Source organism: Lonchura striata, chromosome 31 (assembly GCF_050655825.1).
Source record: "Lonchura striata isolate lonStrDom1 chromosome 31, ASM5065582v1, whole genome shotgun sequence".
NCBI classification, from domain to species: domain Eukaryota; kingdom Metazoa; phylum Chordata; class Aves; order Passeriformes; family Estrildidae; genus Lonchura; species Lonchura striata.
Genome location: NC_140733.1, coordinates 5,809,267 through 5,824,737, shown reverse-complemented (window position 1 = coordinate 5,824,737; position 15,471 = coordinate 5,809,267). Strand labels below are relative to the sequence as shown.

General features: G+C 61.7%; 1 protein-coding gene across 1 annotated transcript; it reads left to right on the top strand.

Annotated features, from left to right (window-relative positions):
- Positions 1 to 699: 699 nt before the first annotated feature.
- Positions 700 to 13,808, top strand: LOC146764785 (coiled-coil domain-containing protein 120-like). Its single transcript, XM_085563601.1, is given in 9 exon segments — positions 700 to 1,128; positions 3,660 to 3,763; positions 4,619 to 4,726; positions 7,979 to 8,162; positions 8,962 to 9,003; positions 9,486 to 9,639; positions 11,042 to 11,140; positions 13,214 to 13,328; positions 13,331 to 13,808. Coding segments are annotated over 9 exon segments (1,239 nt in total). The 5' UTR covers positions 700 to 1,079; the 3' UTR covers positions 13,715 to 13,808.
- Positions 13,809 to 15,471: the final 1,663 nt, after the last annotated feature.

The window sequence follows — 15,471 nt, the reverse complement described above, 5'->3', positions numbered from 1 at the left end:
TTGGAGGTGGGGGCACCCCTGGGTAGATTTTGGGGGTGGGGGCACCCTTGGGTGGGATTTTGGGGTGGGGGAGAGCCCTGGGTGGATTTTGGGGGGTGGGGGAGAGCCCTGGGTGGATTTTGGGGGGTGGGGGGCACCCCTGGGTGGGATTTGGGGGGTGGGGAGAGCCCTGGGTGGGATTTGGGGGGTGGGGGGCACCCCTGGGGGCTTTTTTGGAGGTGGGGGCACCCCTGGGTAGATTTTGGGGGTGGGGGCACCCTTGGGTGGGATTTTGGGGTGGGGGACAGTCCTGGGTGGATTTTGGGGGATGAGGGCACCCCGGGTGGGATTTGGGGGGTGGGGGAGAGCCCTGGGTGGATTTTGGGGGGTGGGGGGCACCCTTGGGTGGGATTTTGGGGTGAGGGAGACCCCGGGACCCCCCCCGGGTTCATTTTTAGGGGTGGGGGAACCCCTCGGGACTTTTTGGGGGGTGGGGGGCACCCCTGGGTGGGATTTTGGGGTGGGGGAGAGCCCTGGGTGGGATTTTGGGGGTGGGGGGCACCCCTGGGTGGGATTTTGGGGTGGGGGAGAGCCCTGGGTGGGATTTTGGGGTGGGGGGCAGCCCTGGGTGGGATTTTGGGGTGGGGGAGAGCCCTGGGTGGGATTTTGGGGTGGGGGGCATCCCTGGGGGCTTTTTTGGAGGTGCGGGCACCCCTGGGTGGGATTTTGGGGGTGGGGGGGCACCCCTGGGTCCCTCTGGGTCCTTTTTTGGGGGATCCCGCGGATTTGGGGGTCCCTTTTGGGTGGGGGGCGTTCCCTGGCTCCTTTTTGGGGTGGGGGTGACCCCGTGGCCCCCCCGCTCCATTTTGGGGACCCCCCCCGGGTTTTTGGGGTTCAGGGTCCGCTCCGGGTGCGGGGGGAGGGGCGGGGGTGGGGACACCCCAAATCCTGACCTTTGACCCCCCCAAATCCTGACCTTTGACCCCAAATGGGACCCCCCAAATCCTGACCTCTGACCCCCCAAATCCTGACCTTTGACCCCCCAAATCGTGACCTTTGACCCCGGTTTCCTCCCTCCCGCAGCCCCCCATGGGCCCGCGATGGAGGTGAGGGGTCACATCCTCCCCCCCGGCACCTACGGCCCCGCAGGTACCGCGACCCTGTCCCTGTCACCGTGTCACTGTCACTGTCACCGTCACCGTCACTGTCACTGTGTCACTGTCACTGTCACTGTCACCGTGTCACTGTCACTGCCACTGTCACCGTGTCACTGTCCCTGTCACCGTGTCACTGTCACCGTCACTGTCACTGTCACCGTGTCACTGTCACTGTCCCTGTCACCGTGTCACTGTCACTGTCCCTGTCACCGTGTCACTGTCACCGTCACTGTCACTGTCACCGTGTCACTGTCACTGTCCCTGTCACCGTGTCATTGTCACTGTCACTGTCACTGTCACTGTCACTGTCACTGTCACCGTCACTGTCACCGTGTCACTGTCACCGTGTCACTGTCACCGTGTCACTGTCACTGTCACTGTCACCGTGTCACTGTCACCGTGTCACTGTCCCTGTCACTGTCCCTGTCACCGTGTCACTGTCACCGTCACTGTCACTGTCACCCTGTCACTGTCCCTGTCACCGTGTCACTGTCACTGTCACTGTCACCGTGTCACTGTCACCCTGTCACTGTCCCTGTCACCGTGTCACTGTCACTGTCACTGCCACTGTCACCGTGTCCTGTCCCTGTCACTGTCACCGTGTCACTGTCCCTGTCACTGTCACTGTCCTTGTCACTGTCACTGTCCCTGTCCCTGTCCCCGTGTCCCCGTGTCCTGTCCCTGTCACTGTCCCTGTCACTGTCCCTGTCACTGTCCCTGTCCCTGTCCCCGTGTCCCCATGTCCTGTCCCTGTTCCTGTCACTGTTCCCATGTCCCTGTTCCCTGTCCCTTGTCACTGTATCCTGTCCCTGTCCCCTGTCCCCTGTCCCCATCCTTGTCCTCATCCTTGTCTCCATGTCCTGTCACTGTCCCCTGTCCCCATCCCCGTCCCCTGTCCCTTGTCACTGTGTCCTGTCACTGTCCCTGTCCCCGTGTCCCCATGTCCCCATGTCCTGTCACTGTCCCTGTCCTTGTCACTGTCCCTGTGACCCTGTGTCTCTTGTCACTGTCCCCATGTCGTGTCTCTCTGTCCTGTCACTGTCCCCGTCCCTGTCCCTGTCCCCTGTCCCTGTCCCCATCCCCGTCCCCGTGTCCTGTCCCTGTCACTGTCCCTGTCCCCGTGTCCCCATGTCCTGTCCCTGTCCCTGTCACTGTGACCCTGTGTCCCTTGTCGCTGTCCCCATGTTCTCTGTCCTGTCCCTGTCCCCGTGTCCTTGTATCCTGTCCCTATCCCCTGTCCCTGTCCCCATCCCTGTCATTGTCACTGTCCCCTGTCCTCATCCTTGTCCCCATGTCCTGTCCCTGTTCCCCATCCCTGTCACTGTCCCCATGTCCCTGTGTCCTGTCCCTGTCCCTGTCCCCATCCTTGTCCCCATGTCCCTTTCCCCTGTCCCCGTCCCTTGTCACCGTGTCTTGTCCCCTGTCCCCATCCCTGTCCCTCTCCCCTGTCCGTGTCCCTCCCTGTCCCCGCTGTGTCCCCTGTCCATCACTGTCCCTGTCCCCGTCCCTGCTGTCCCCAGTCCCCGTTCCTGTCCCTGTCCCTGTCCCTATCCCTCACTGTCCCCTGTCCCTGTCCCTGTTCCTGTTGCCATTCCCAATCCCTGTCCCTGTCCCTGCTGTCCCCAATCCCTGTCCCTCACGGTCCCTGTCCCCAATCCCTGTCCCTCTCCCTGTCCGTGTCCCTGTCCCTGTCCCATTCCTGTTCCTGTCCCTCACTGTCCCTGTCCCATCCCTGTCCCTCACTGTCCCTGTCCCATCCCTGTCCCTGTCCCTGTCCCTGCTGTCCCCAATCCCTGTCCCTCACTGTCCGTGTCCCTCTCCCTGTCCCTGTCCGTGTCCCTGTCCCTGTCCCATTCCTGTTCCTGTCCCTCACTGTCCCTATCCCCAATCCCTGTCCCATCTCTGTCCCTGTCCCCGTCCCTGTCACTGTCCCTGTGTCCTGTGTCCCTGTCCCTGTCCCCAGTCCCTGTCCCCGTGTCCCTCACTGTCACTGTCCCTCTGTTCCTGTCCCTCCCTGTCCCTGTCCTTGTCCCTGTCCCCAATCCCTGTCCCCGTCCCTCACTGTCCCTGTCCCTGTCCCAAATCCCTGTCCCTGCTGTCCCCAATCCCTGTCACTGTCCCATCCCTGTCCCTGTCCTGTCCCTGTCCCATCCCTGTCCCTGTCCCTGTCCCCAATCCCTGTCCCCGTCCCTCACTGTCCCTGTCCCCATCCCTCACTGTCCCGTCCCTGTCCCTGCTGTCCCTGCTGTCCCATCCCTGTCCCTGCTGTCCCCAATTCCCGTCCCTCACTGTCCCTGTCCCCGTCCCTCACTGTCCCTGTCCCTGTCCCTGTCCCTGTCCCTGTCCCTGTCCCTGCTGTCCCCAATTCCCGTCCCTCACTGTCCTGTCCCTGTCCCTGCTGTCCCTGCTGTCCCATCCCTGTCCCTGTCCCTGCTGTCCCATCCCTGTCCCTGTCCCTCACTGTCCCATCCCTGTCCCTCACTGTCCCATCCCTGTCCCTCACTGTCCCGTCCCTGTCCCCAGCGGTGCCGGGGCGGCTGCAGGAGCTGCGGGAGCGGCAGCGGGGGCTGCGCCAGGCGCTGGGGCTGCGCCTGCGGGAGCTGCGGCGCCTCTGCCTGCAGGAGGCCGTGAGTGACCCCGTGACCCCTGGGTGACCCCCGAGTGACCCCTGAGTGACCCCTGGGTGACCCCCAGTGACCCCCGGTGACCCCTGGGTGACCCCCAAACCCCGCTCCCCCTCCCTGAGTGACCCCTGGGATTCCTGCTCACCATGAGTGGCCCGAGTGACCCCCGTGTGACCCCTGAGTGACCCCCAGGTGACCCCCAGTGACCCCTGGGTGACCCCCGACTGACCCCTGGGTGACCCCCAAACCCCGCTCCCCCTCCCTGAGTGACCCCTGGGACTGCTGCCCACCACGGATGGCCTGAGTGACCCCCGGGTGACCCCTGGGTGACCCCCGAGTGACCCCCGGTGACCCCTGGGTGACCCCCAGTGACCCCCGAGTGACCCCCGGTGACCCCTGGGTGACCCCGGAGTGACCTCTGAGTGACCCCCAAACCCTGACCCTCACCCACCGGCCATCCACAATGACCTCTGACCCCTGACCCCAGCTCTGGGTGACCCCGAGTGACCCCCGAGTGACCCCCCAGGACCCCTGGGTGACCCCTAAATGACCCCAGGCCACCCTGAGTGACCCCTGGGCTTGTCCCCATCCTGAGGACCCCTCCCCACCCCCCAGGACCCCTCCCCAAACCCCCCAGCCCCCCCAAACCCCCCAGGACCCCTCCCCAAACCCCCCAAGCCCCCCAGGACCCTTCCCCAAACCCCCAGGACCCCTCCCCAAATACTCCCAGGACCCCCCAAGCCCCCCGGACCCCTCCCCAAACCCCCCAAGCCCCCCAGGACCCTTCCCCAAACCCCCAGGACCCCTCCCCAAACCCCCCAAGCCCCCCGGACCCCTCCCCACTGCCCTCCCCCCCAGGAGCTGACGGGGCAGTTGCCCCCCGAGTACCCCCTGGAGCCCGGAGAGAGACCCCAGCCCCCCCCCCGGCGCCGCTCGGGGGCCCCCCCGCGGGGACCCCCCCCCGAGGTGGGTCTGGGGACCTTTGGGGACATTTGGGGACATTTGGGGGGGGGGGGGGGGCTGGGGGGGTTTGGGGGTGGCTGAAATGTCCAGTTTTGGGTGGGGGGGGGGAGGTCGCTATTCCAAATCCCACCTCGGGGTGCCCCCGGACCCCCGTGGTGGCCGCCAGTCGCTGGTGTCCCCTGGGTGTCCCCTGGGTGTCCCCTGGGTGTCCCCAGGGTGTCCCCAGGGTGGTCCCTGGTGTCCCCTGGGTGTCCCCTGGGTGTCCCCTGGGTGTCCCCTGGGTGTCCCCAGGGTGGCCCCTGGATCCCCCGTGGTGGCCCCACACCCTGGTGGGCCACTGAGTGTCCCCAGGGTGTCCCTTGAGTGTCCCCTGGGTGGTCCCCATGTGTCCCTGAGTGTCCCCACGGTGTCCCCAGGGTGGTCCCTGGTGGCCCCTGGGTGATCCCTGGTGACCCCAGGGTGTCCCTTGGGTGGTCCCTGGTGTCCCCGGCCCCCCCACGGTGTCCCCTTGGTGGTCCTTGTGTGTCCAGTGGTGGCCACTGAGTGTCCCCTGATGTCCCCTGGGTGATCCCTGGTCACCCCAGGGTGTCCCTTGGGTGTCCCCTGTTGTCCCCTGGGTGGTCCCTGAGTGTCCCCAAGGTGGTCCCTGGGTGATCCCTGGTGGCCCCTGGCTCCCCCATGGTGGCCCCACACCCTGGGTGTCCCCAGGGTGTCCCTTGGGTGGTCCCTGGTGTCCCCACTCCCCCCATGTGTCCCCACAGTGTCCCCAGGGTGTCCCTTGGGTGACCCCTGATGTCCCCTGGGTGTCCCCAGGGTGTCCTCTGGGTGATCCTGAGTGTCCCCATGGTGTCCCTTGGGTGGTCCCTGGTGTCCCCACTCCCCCCATGTGTCCCCTGGGTGACCCCTGATGTCCCCAGGGTGGTCCCAGGGTATCCCCTGGGTGATCCTGAGTGTCCCCACGGTGTCCCCAGGGTGGTCCCTGGTGTCCCCAGCCCCCCACGGTGTCCCCACTCCCCCCGTGTGTCCCCTGGGTGTCCCCAGGGTATCCCCTGGGTGATCCTGAGTGTCCCCAGGGTGTCCCTTGGGTGGTCCCTGGTGTCCCCAGGGTGGTCCCAGGGTATCCCCTGGGTGATCCTGAGTGTCCCCACGGTGTCCCTTGGGTGGTCCCTGGTGTCCCCAGCCCCCCCAGGGTGTCCCCTGGGTGTCCCCTGGGTGTCCCCAGGGTGTCCCCACTGTCCCCACCCCCGCGTGTCCCCGCAGTGGCCCCTGTACCCCGTCGGTGGCTCCCGTCCCCCCGTGTGTCACCTGGGGACCCCCAAGTCCTGCGGGTCCCCTCACGCTCTGGTACGTCCCTGGGTGTCCCCTGGGTGTCCCAAAGGTGTCCCCTGGGTGTCCCCTGGGTGTCCCCTGGGTGTCCCCTGGGTGTCCCCGAGGTGTCCCCTGGGTGTCCCCTGGGTCCAAAGGTGTCCCCGAGGTGTCCCCGAGGTGTCCCCTGGGTGTCCCCTGGGTGTCCCCTGGGTGTCCCCTGGGTGTCCCCTGGGTCCAAAGGTGTCCCCGAGGTGTCCCCCCACCCCGAGGTGTCCCCACCCTGTCCCCATTCCCCCTTTCCTTCATCCCCATCCTCCCAATTTCTGCCATTTTCATCCTTCCCTCCCATTTCCCCCATTCCCAAATTCCTAAATCCCAAATTCTCATTTCCCCAATTTCCCCATTCTCAATTTTCCAAATTCCCATTCCCCGATTCCCAAATTCCCACAATTTCCCCCATCCCCAAATTCCCATTTTTTCATTCCCAAATTCCCATTCCCCCATTCCCAAATTCCCATTTTTTCGTTCCCAAATTCCCATTTTTTCATTCCCCAATTCCCATTCCCCCATTCCCAATTCCCATTCTCTCATTCCCAAATTCCCATTTTTTCATTCCCAAATTCCCATTCCTCCATTCCCCAATTCCCATTCCCCCATTCCCCAATTCCCATTCCCCCATTCCCCAATTCCCATTCCCCCATTCCCAAATTCCCATTTTTTCATTCCCAAATTCCCCATTCCTTCTCTTTCCCGCCGTTCTCCTTTTCCCACTTTTCCCATTTCTCCCCGGTCCAGCTGCTGGAGAGCGCCCGGCCCTTCCCCATTTCCCCTTTTCCCCATTTTTCTCTCATTTTCCCCCTTTTCCCCCCATTTATCCCCATTTTTCCCCTTTTCCCCCCATTTATCCCAAGTTTTTCCCCATTTCCCCCCATTTTTCCCCATTTTTCCCCACATTTATCTCCATTTTTCCCCTTTTCCCCCCATTTTCCCCTTTTCCCCCCATTTTCCCTATTTCCCCCCATTTTCCCCCATTCCTGTGCCCAGGTGTGCTGGGTGCAGGCGCAGGCGCAACTGCAGCCGCATGCGCAGGCCCATGCACAGGTGCAGGCACTGCAGACTGCCCGGCTCTCTCCCATTTATCCCCATTTTTACCCATTTTCCCCCCATTTCTCCCCATTTCTGTGCCAGGTGAGCCGTGCCCGGCGCGAGCCGCATGCCCAGCCGCATGCCCAGCCGCATGCCCAGCCGCATGCCCAGGCCCAGGCCCATGCGCAGGTGCAGGTGCAGGTGCAGGCACTGCAGGCCGCCTGGCTCTCTCCCATTTATCCCCATTTTTACCCCATTTTTACCCATTTTCCCCCCATTTTTACCCATTTCTGCGTCAGGTGAGCCGTGCCCGGCACGAGCCGCATGCCCAGCCGCATGCCCAGCCGCATGCCCAGGTCCATGCACAGGTGCAGGCACTGCAGACTGCCCGGCTCTCTCCCATTTATCCCCATTTTTACCCATTTTCCCCCCATTTTTACCCATTTCTGCGCCAGGTGAGCCGTGCCCGGCGCGAGCCGCATGCCCAGCCGCATGCCCAGGCCCATGCGCAGGTGCAGGTGCAGGTGCAGGTGCAGGCACTGCAGACTGCCTGGCTCTCTCCCATTTATCCCCATTTTTACCCCATTTTCACCCATTTTCCCCCCGTTTCTCCCCATTTCTGCGTCAGGTGAGCCGTGCCCGGCACGAGGCGCATGCCCAGCCGCATGCCCATGCCCAGGCCCATGCGCAGGTGCAGGCCAGGTGCAGGCGCAGGTGCTGGAGGCCGCCCGGCTCTCTCCCATTTATCCCCACCCCATTTTTACCCATTTTTACCCATTTTCCCCCCGTTTCTCCCCATTTCTGCGCCAGGTGAGCCGTGCCCGGCGCGAGCCGCATGCCCAGCCGCATGCCCATGCCCAGGCCCATGCACAGGTGCAGGCCCATGCGCAGGTGCAGGTGCAGGCGCAGGTGCTGGAGGCCGCGCGCCGCCTGGCAGCGGTGCCGGGGCTGCCGCCCGAGCAGCGGCGCCGCCGGCAGCGGCTCCAGGCCGAGGCCGCCCAGAGGCTGCGGCAGCTGCGGGCGCAGCTCGGGACCCCTGGGCACGGTCAGGGCACGGGGGGATTGGGGGGCATGGGGGGATTTGGGGGGCACGGGGGGGCACGGGGGAATTGAGGGGATTGGGGGGCACGGGGGGATTGGGGGGATTGGGGGGCACGGGGGGGCACGGGGGAATTGAGGGGATTGGAGGGATTGGGGGGCATGGGGGGGATTGGGGGGAATTTGGGGCTGGGGGGATTGGGGGGCACGGGGGGATTGGAGGGATTTGGGGGATTGGGGGGCACAGGGGGATTGGGGGGAATTTGGGGGGCTGGGGGGATTGGGGGGCACGGGGGGATTGGGGGAGATTGGGGGGGCATGGGGAAATTTGGCGGTGGGGAGGATTGGGGGTCTGGGGGGATTGGGGTGCAGGGGGAGATTGGGGGGATTAGGGGGCACAGGGGGATTTGGGGGGATTGGGGGAGATTGGAGGGTGAGGAGGATTGGGGGGCACGGGGGGTCTGGGGGGGATTGGGGTGCAGGGGGAGATTGGGGGCTGGGGGGGATTTGGGGGGCATGGCGGAATTGGGTGGAATTTGGGGATTGGGGGAGATTGGGGGGCATGGGGGAATTGGGGGACGGGGAGGATTGGGGGTCTGGGGGGATTGGGGGGAATTTGGGGGCCTGAAGGATTTGGGGGGCTGGGGGATATTGGGGGGCACGGGGGAATCGGGGGGGATTGGGGGGGCACAGGGGGATTGGGGGGGATTTGGGGGTCTGGGGGGGTTGGGGTACGGGGGGTCGGGGTACGGGGGAGGGGCAGGTTTGGGGGTCCCAGCAGCTCTGACCCCCCCGTGCCCCCCCAGATGAGAACGGGTCCCTGGGCGACCTCCCCGCGCTGGAGAACGGTGAGGGGGCGGGGGGCTACCGGGGAGCCTGGGGGGCTACCAGAGAACCTGGGGGGCTACCAGAGTGCTTGGGGGGCTACCAGAGAACCTGGGGGGCTACCGGGGAGCCTGGGGGGCTACCTGGACATTTGGGGGGGCTACCTGGACATCTGGGGGGGCTACCAAAGAACCTGGGGGGCTACCAGAGTGCCTGGGGGGCTACCGGAGAACCTGGGGGGCTACCTGGGCATCTTGGGGGGGCTACCAGAGTACCTGTGTGACCCTGGGTGGGCTACCAGAGTACCTGGGGGGGCTACCTGGCCATCTGGGGGGGCTACCTGGGTACCTGGGGGGCTACCGGAGTGCCTGGGGGGCTACTTGGGCACCTGTGTGACCTGGGTGGGCTACCAAGGACCCGAGGGGGCTACCTGAACACCTGGGGGGCTCCCTGGGGGCTACCTGGCCACCGAGCCCCCCCAAACCTCACCCCCCCCTCTCCGCAGGAGCCCCGCCCCCCCCCAAGCCCCCCCCGGGCGGGCCCGGCCGCCCCTCCCCCCCCCGGGGGGGCTCGGGCAGCCCCGAGCGGCCGCGGCCCCTCCCCCCCTGGAGCCCCGACGGGACCCCCGGGCGCCGCAGCTCGCTGGCCGGGCCCGCCAGGTGAGCGGGACCCCAAATCCTGATGGGGAGCCCCGAAATCTGCCTCGGAACCCCCAAATCCTGATTGGGAGCCCCGAAATCCCCTTCAGAACCCCGAAATCCTGATTGGGAGCCCCGAAATCCACCTCTGAACCACGAAATCCTGATTGGGAGCCCCGAAATCTGCTTTGGAACCCCGAAATACTGATGGGGAGCCCCGAAATCTGCTTTGGAACCCCCAAATCCTGATTGGGAGCCCCAAAATCTGCCTCGGAACCCCGAAATACTGATGGGGAGCCCCGAAATCTGCTTTGGAACCCCAAAATCCTGATGGGGAGCCCCGAAATCCGCTTTGGAACCCCCAAATCCTGACTGGGAGCCCCGAAATCTGCTTTGGAACCCCCAAATCCTGATTGGGAGCCCCAAAATCCACCTCGGAACCACGAAATACTGATGGGGAGCCCCGAAATCTGCTTTGGAACCGCGAAATCCTGATTGGGAGCCCCGAAATCTGCTTTGGAACCCCCAAATCCTGATTGGGAGCCCCGAAATCTGCTTTGGAACCCCCAAATCCTGATTGGGAGCCCCGAAATCTGCTTTGGAACCCCCAAATCCTGATTGGGAGCCCCAAAATCCACTTTGGAACCCCCAAATCCTGATTGGGAACGTCCCCCAGAAACCTGCATGGGAGCATCCCCAAAAATCCCGCCTCTGAACCACGAAATCCTGATTGGGAGCCCCGAAATCTGCTTTGGAACCCCCAAATCCTGATTGGGAGCCCCAAAATCCCCTTCAGAACCCCGAAATCCTGATTGGGATATCCCCCAAAATCCTGCATGGGAGCGTCCCCAAAAAATCCACTTTGGAACCCCGAAATCCTGCATGGGAGCCCCAAAATCTGCTTTGGAACCCCAAAAACCTGCATGGGATATCCCCCAAAAAATCCGCTTCGGAACCCCGAAATCCTGATTGGGAGCGTCCCCCAAAAATCCCCCTTGGAACCCCGAAATCCTGATTGGGAACGTCCCCCAAAAACCGGCCTCGGAACCCCGAAATCCTGATTGGGATATCCCCCAAAAAACCTCTTCTGAACCCCAAACTCCCTTATTTGTTCCAAAAAAAACCCCTTTTTTCTTGGCCAAAAATCTCCTTTTCCCCCTAAAATCCTCTGCTTTTCCCCCAAACCCCTGATTTCCCCCAAAAATCCCTTTTTCCCCCAAAACTCCCTTATTTGTTCCCAAAATAATCCCTTTTTCTCTGCCAAAAATCCACTTTTCCCCAAAAAAATCCCCTTTTTTCCCCTAAATCCCCCTAATTTCCCCCCCCAACCCCCCCGATTTTTCGCCCCAACCCCCTCCCCCGATTTTCCCCCAATTTCCCCAATTCCCAAATTCCCGATTTTCCCCGTTTTTGCCGTTGCCAGCCCGGCGCGGACCCTGCCCCGCAGCGCGTCCAGCCTCGAGGGCCGCAGCGTCCCGGCCACGCCCGTGCTGGGCCGGAGCCCCCGCGGGGCCCGCGAGCGGTGAGGGGCACGGGGAGCGGGAATTGGGGGGAAAATAACGGGAATTCGGGGGGAAAAATGGGAATTCGGGGGGAAAAATGGGAATTCGGGGGGAAAAATGGGAATTCGGGGGGAAAAATGGGAATTCGGGGGGAAAAATGGGGAAAAAATGGGGGAAAACGGGGGGAAATGGGGGGAAAACGGGGAAAAACGGGAAAGAAACGGGGAAACGGGAATTTGGGGGGAAAATGGGAATTCGGGGGGAAAAATGGGAATTCGGGGGGAAAATGGGAATTCGGGGGAAAAATGGGAAAAAAATGGGGGAAAACGGGGGGAAATGGGAATTCAGGAAAAAAAAATGGGAATTCGGGGGGAAAAATGGGAATTCGGGGGGAAAAATGGGAATTCGGGGGGAAAAACGGGAATTCGGGGGGAAAAATGGGAATTCGGGGGGAAAAATGGGAATTCGGGGGGAAAAATGGGAATTCGGGGGGAAAAATGGGAATTCGGGGGGAAAAATGGGAATTCGGGGGGAAAAATGGGAATTCGGGGGGAAAAATGGGAATTCGGGGGGAAAAATGGGGAAAAAATGGGGGGAAAACGGGGAAAAAATGGGGGGAAAACGGGGAAAAACGGGAAAGAAACGGGGAAACGGGAATTTGGGGGGAAAATGGGAATTCGGGGGGAAAAATGGGAATTCGGGGGGAAAATGGGAATTCGGGGGAAAAATGGGAAAAAAATGGGGGAAAACGGGGGGAAATGGGAATTCAGGAAAAAAAAATGGGAATTCGGGGGGAAAAATGGGAATTCGGGGGGAAAAACGGGAATTCGGGGGGAAAAACGGGAATTCGGGGGGAAAAATGGGAATTCGGGGGGAAAAATGGGAATTCGGGGGGAAAACAGGGGGAAATGGGAATTCGGGAAAAAAAAATGGGAATTCGGGGAAAAAACGGGGAAAAAATGGGGGAAAAACGGGAAAGAAACGGGGAAATGGGAATTCGGGGGGAAAAATGGGAATTCGGGGGGGAAAATGGGAATTCGGGGAAAAAACGGGGAAAAAATGGGGGGAAAACGGGGAAAAACGGGAAAGAAACGGGGAAACGGGAATTCAGGGAAAAAACGGGAATTCGGGGAAAAAATGGGGGAAAATGGGAATTCGGGAAAAAAAATGGGAATTCGGGGAAAAAACGGGGAAAAAATGGGGGGAAAACGGGAAAGAAACGGGGAAACGGGAATTCGGGGGGAAAAATGGGAATTCGGGGAAAAAACGGGAAAAAAATGGGGGAAAAACAGGGGAAACGGGGAAAACGGGGAAAGAAACAGGAAAGAAACGGGAAAAATGGGAAAGAAATGGGGAAAACAGGAAAAAACGGGGAAAAACGGGGAAAACGGGAAAGAAATGGGAAAACACCGGGGAAAAACGGGAAAGAAATGGGGAAAACAGGAAAGAAACAGGGAAACAGGAAAAACGGGAACCACTGGGGAAAACGGGAAAGAAACGGGGGAAAACTGGTATTAGGGAAAAAATGGGGAAAAAACGGGAAAGAAACGGGAAAAAACAGGGAAAAACCGGGAATTCAGGAAAAAAACAGGGAAAACCGGGAAAAAAACGGGAAACAACGGGAAAAAACCAGGAAAAACCTGGGGAAAACCGGGAAAAAAAAGGGAAAAAAACGGGAATTTGGGGGGAAAAACCCGGGAATTCGGGGGGAAAAACGGGAATTCGGGAAAAACCGGGAATTCGGGGGGAGAAATGGAAATCTGGGGAAAAAACACGGGAATTTGGGAAAAAACTGGGATTTTGGGGAAAAAAATGGGAATTTGGGGGGAAAAAACGGGATTTTGGGGAAAAAGGCTTTCTTATGTGGGAAAACGAGGGGTTTTGCAGACAAGGAGGTTTTTAGGGGTTTTTTGGGGGGTGAAAGTGTTTTATTACGGGTGAAAAAGTGGATTTTTTCGGGGGAGGGAACAAAATCTGATCGGATATTAATTTTTCGGGACGGGCCAACCTTTTTATTTTTTCCCTTCCGTTTCCCCGTCCTAAAGCCCCAATTTTTTATATTTTTTGGAATTAAAACTCTGCTTTCCCCGCAGCCCCGACGCCCCCCGGGGGCTGCCCCCCCGGCCCTGGTCCGGCAGCCAGGACTCGCAATTGGGGAGGGGGCTCGGGGGTGCTCCCCCCCCCGGCCCTCCCCCCCCCCGCTGCCCCTCCCCCCCCGCAGCCGCCGCAGCAACAGCTCGGAGGCGCTGATCGATTACGGGGGAGGGGCGGCGGGGGGGGGAGGGTCCCGCAGCCCCGAGCCCCCCCCGGGGGGGCGGGGGGAGGGTGGGGGAGGGCCGGGGGGCTCGGCAGCCCCTCCCCCGGGCCGCTGGCCGGAGCAGCGGCGCAGCCAGAAGTGGCTGGCGCTGGAGGGGCTGCGCCACTGGTACCTGCGGCACGCCGCGACCCCCGCCCGCGGCCCTCCCCCACCGCCCCTCCCCCAGCGCCGCCGGGAGCCGCCCCCCGCCCCGCCCCCCGCCCTCCCCCACTCGCTCAGCTACGCCGGGGCCCTGGCGGCCAGGTACGGCGGGGGGAGGGGCGGCCCGCGCTGCTGAGGGGGGGGGAGGGGGGAGGGGGGGACCCCCCCCAGGGGTGTTGGGGACCCCCCCAGGGGTGTTGGGGACCCCCCCCTCGGGATATTGGGGACCCCCCCCGGGAGTATTGGGACCACCCGCCGGGGGGTTGGGGACCCCCCCTGGGGTATCTCGGGATATTGGGGACCCCCCCGGGGTGTTGGGGACCCCCACCCCACTCAGGGTAATTGGGGACCCCCCCCCAGGGGTGTTGGGGACCCCCCCCTCGGGATATTGGGGACCCCCCCCGGGAGTATTGGGGACCCCCTCTGGGGTATCTCGGGGTATTGGGGACCCCCCCCTCGAGATATTGGGGACCCCCCCCCCGCGGTGTTGGGACCACCCCCCGGGGTGTTGGGGAGGGGTATTGGGGACCCCTAACCCCCCCAGGGTAATTGGGGACCCCCCCCAGGGGTGTTGGGGACCCCCCCCTCGGGATATTGGGGACCCCCCCTGAAGTATCTCGGGATATTGGGGACCCCCACCCAGGATATTGGGGACCCCCCCCGGGAGTATAGAGACCACCCCTCGGGTGTTGGGGACCCCCCCTGAGGTATCTCGGGATATTGGGGACCCCCCCGGGAGTATTGGGGACCACCCCTCGGGTGTTGGGGACCCCCCCAGCGTACCTCGGGGTATTGGGGACCCCCACCCAGGGTAATTGGGGTATTGGGGACCCCCCGCTCGGGGTATTGGGGACCCCCCCCAGGGTAACTGGGGACCCCACCGGGGTATCTCGAGGTTTTGGGGGCTCCCCGGGGGTGTTGGGGACCCCCCCATGGTAATTGGGGACCCCCCTGGGTTAATTGGGAAGCTCTGGGTGTGAATCTGCCCCTCCCCCACCCCGTTTTGGGGACCCTCCCCCCATTTTAGGCACCCACCCCCATTTTGGGGACCCTCCCCCTTTTGGGGACCCCCCCCTCATGTCCAGGTGTCCCCTCTCCCTATTTTGGGGACCCCCCCCCATGTCTGAATGTCCAAACACAGCCCCCCCATTTTGGGGACCCTCCCCAATTTTAGGGACCCCCCCCCCCTCCATCCTTCAGGGACCCCCAAACCCCAAAATTTGGGGTCCCCCCTCCCCCCTCCCCCCAATTTTGGGGCTCCCCCCCATTTTTGGGGTCCCTCTGCTCCTTTCTCCCTTCCGGGCTGGGTTTGGGGGGGCTGGGGGGGGGTCCCCAAATTTGGGTGGGGGGAGGGACGGAGCGGGGGGGTCACTTCGGGGGGTCCTAACTTTTCTTCTTCTCTTTTCTCTTTTTTCTCTGTTTTTCTCTTTTTTCCCTTTTTTTCTCCTTTTCCCCCTTTTTTTTCATTATTTTTCTTTTTTCCCTTTTTTTCTCCTTTTCCCCCCTTTTTTTCCCTTCATTTTCTAATCTTCCCCCCCCTTTTTCCCTTTTTTTTTCTCATTTTTTTCCCATTTTTACTTTATTTTCTCTTTTCCACCCTTTTTCCCCATTATTTTCTCCTTTTCCCTCTATTTTTATTTTCTCCTCCTTTTTTCCCTTTATTTTCACTTTTTTTCCCTTTTATTTTCTCCTTTTTTCCCTTTATTTTCTTTCTCCCCTTTTCCCCTTTATTTTCTCCTTTTTCCCTTTTTCCTCTTTATTTTCTCCTTTTTTCCCCTTTTTCCCTTTATTTTCTCATTTTCCCCCCTTTTCCCTTAATTTTTCTCCTTTTCTCCTTTTTTCCCTTTATTTTCTCTTTTTTTCCCTTTTATTTTCTCCTTTTTTCCCTTTATT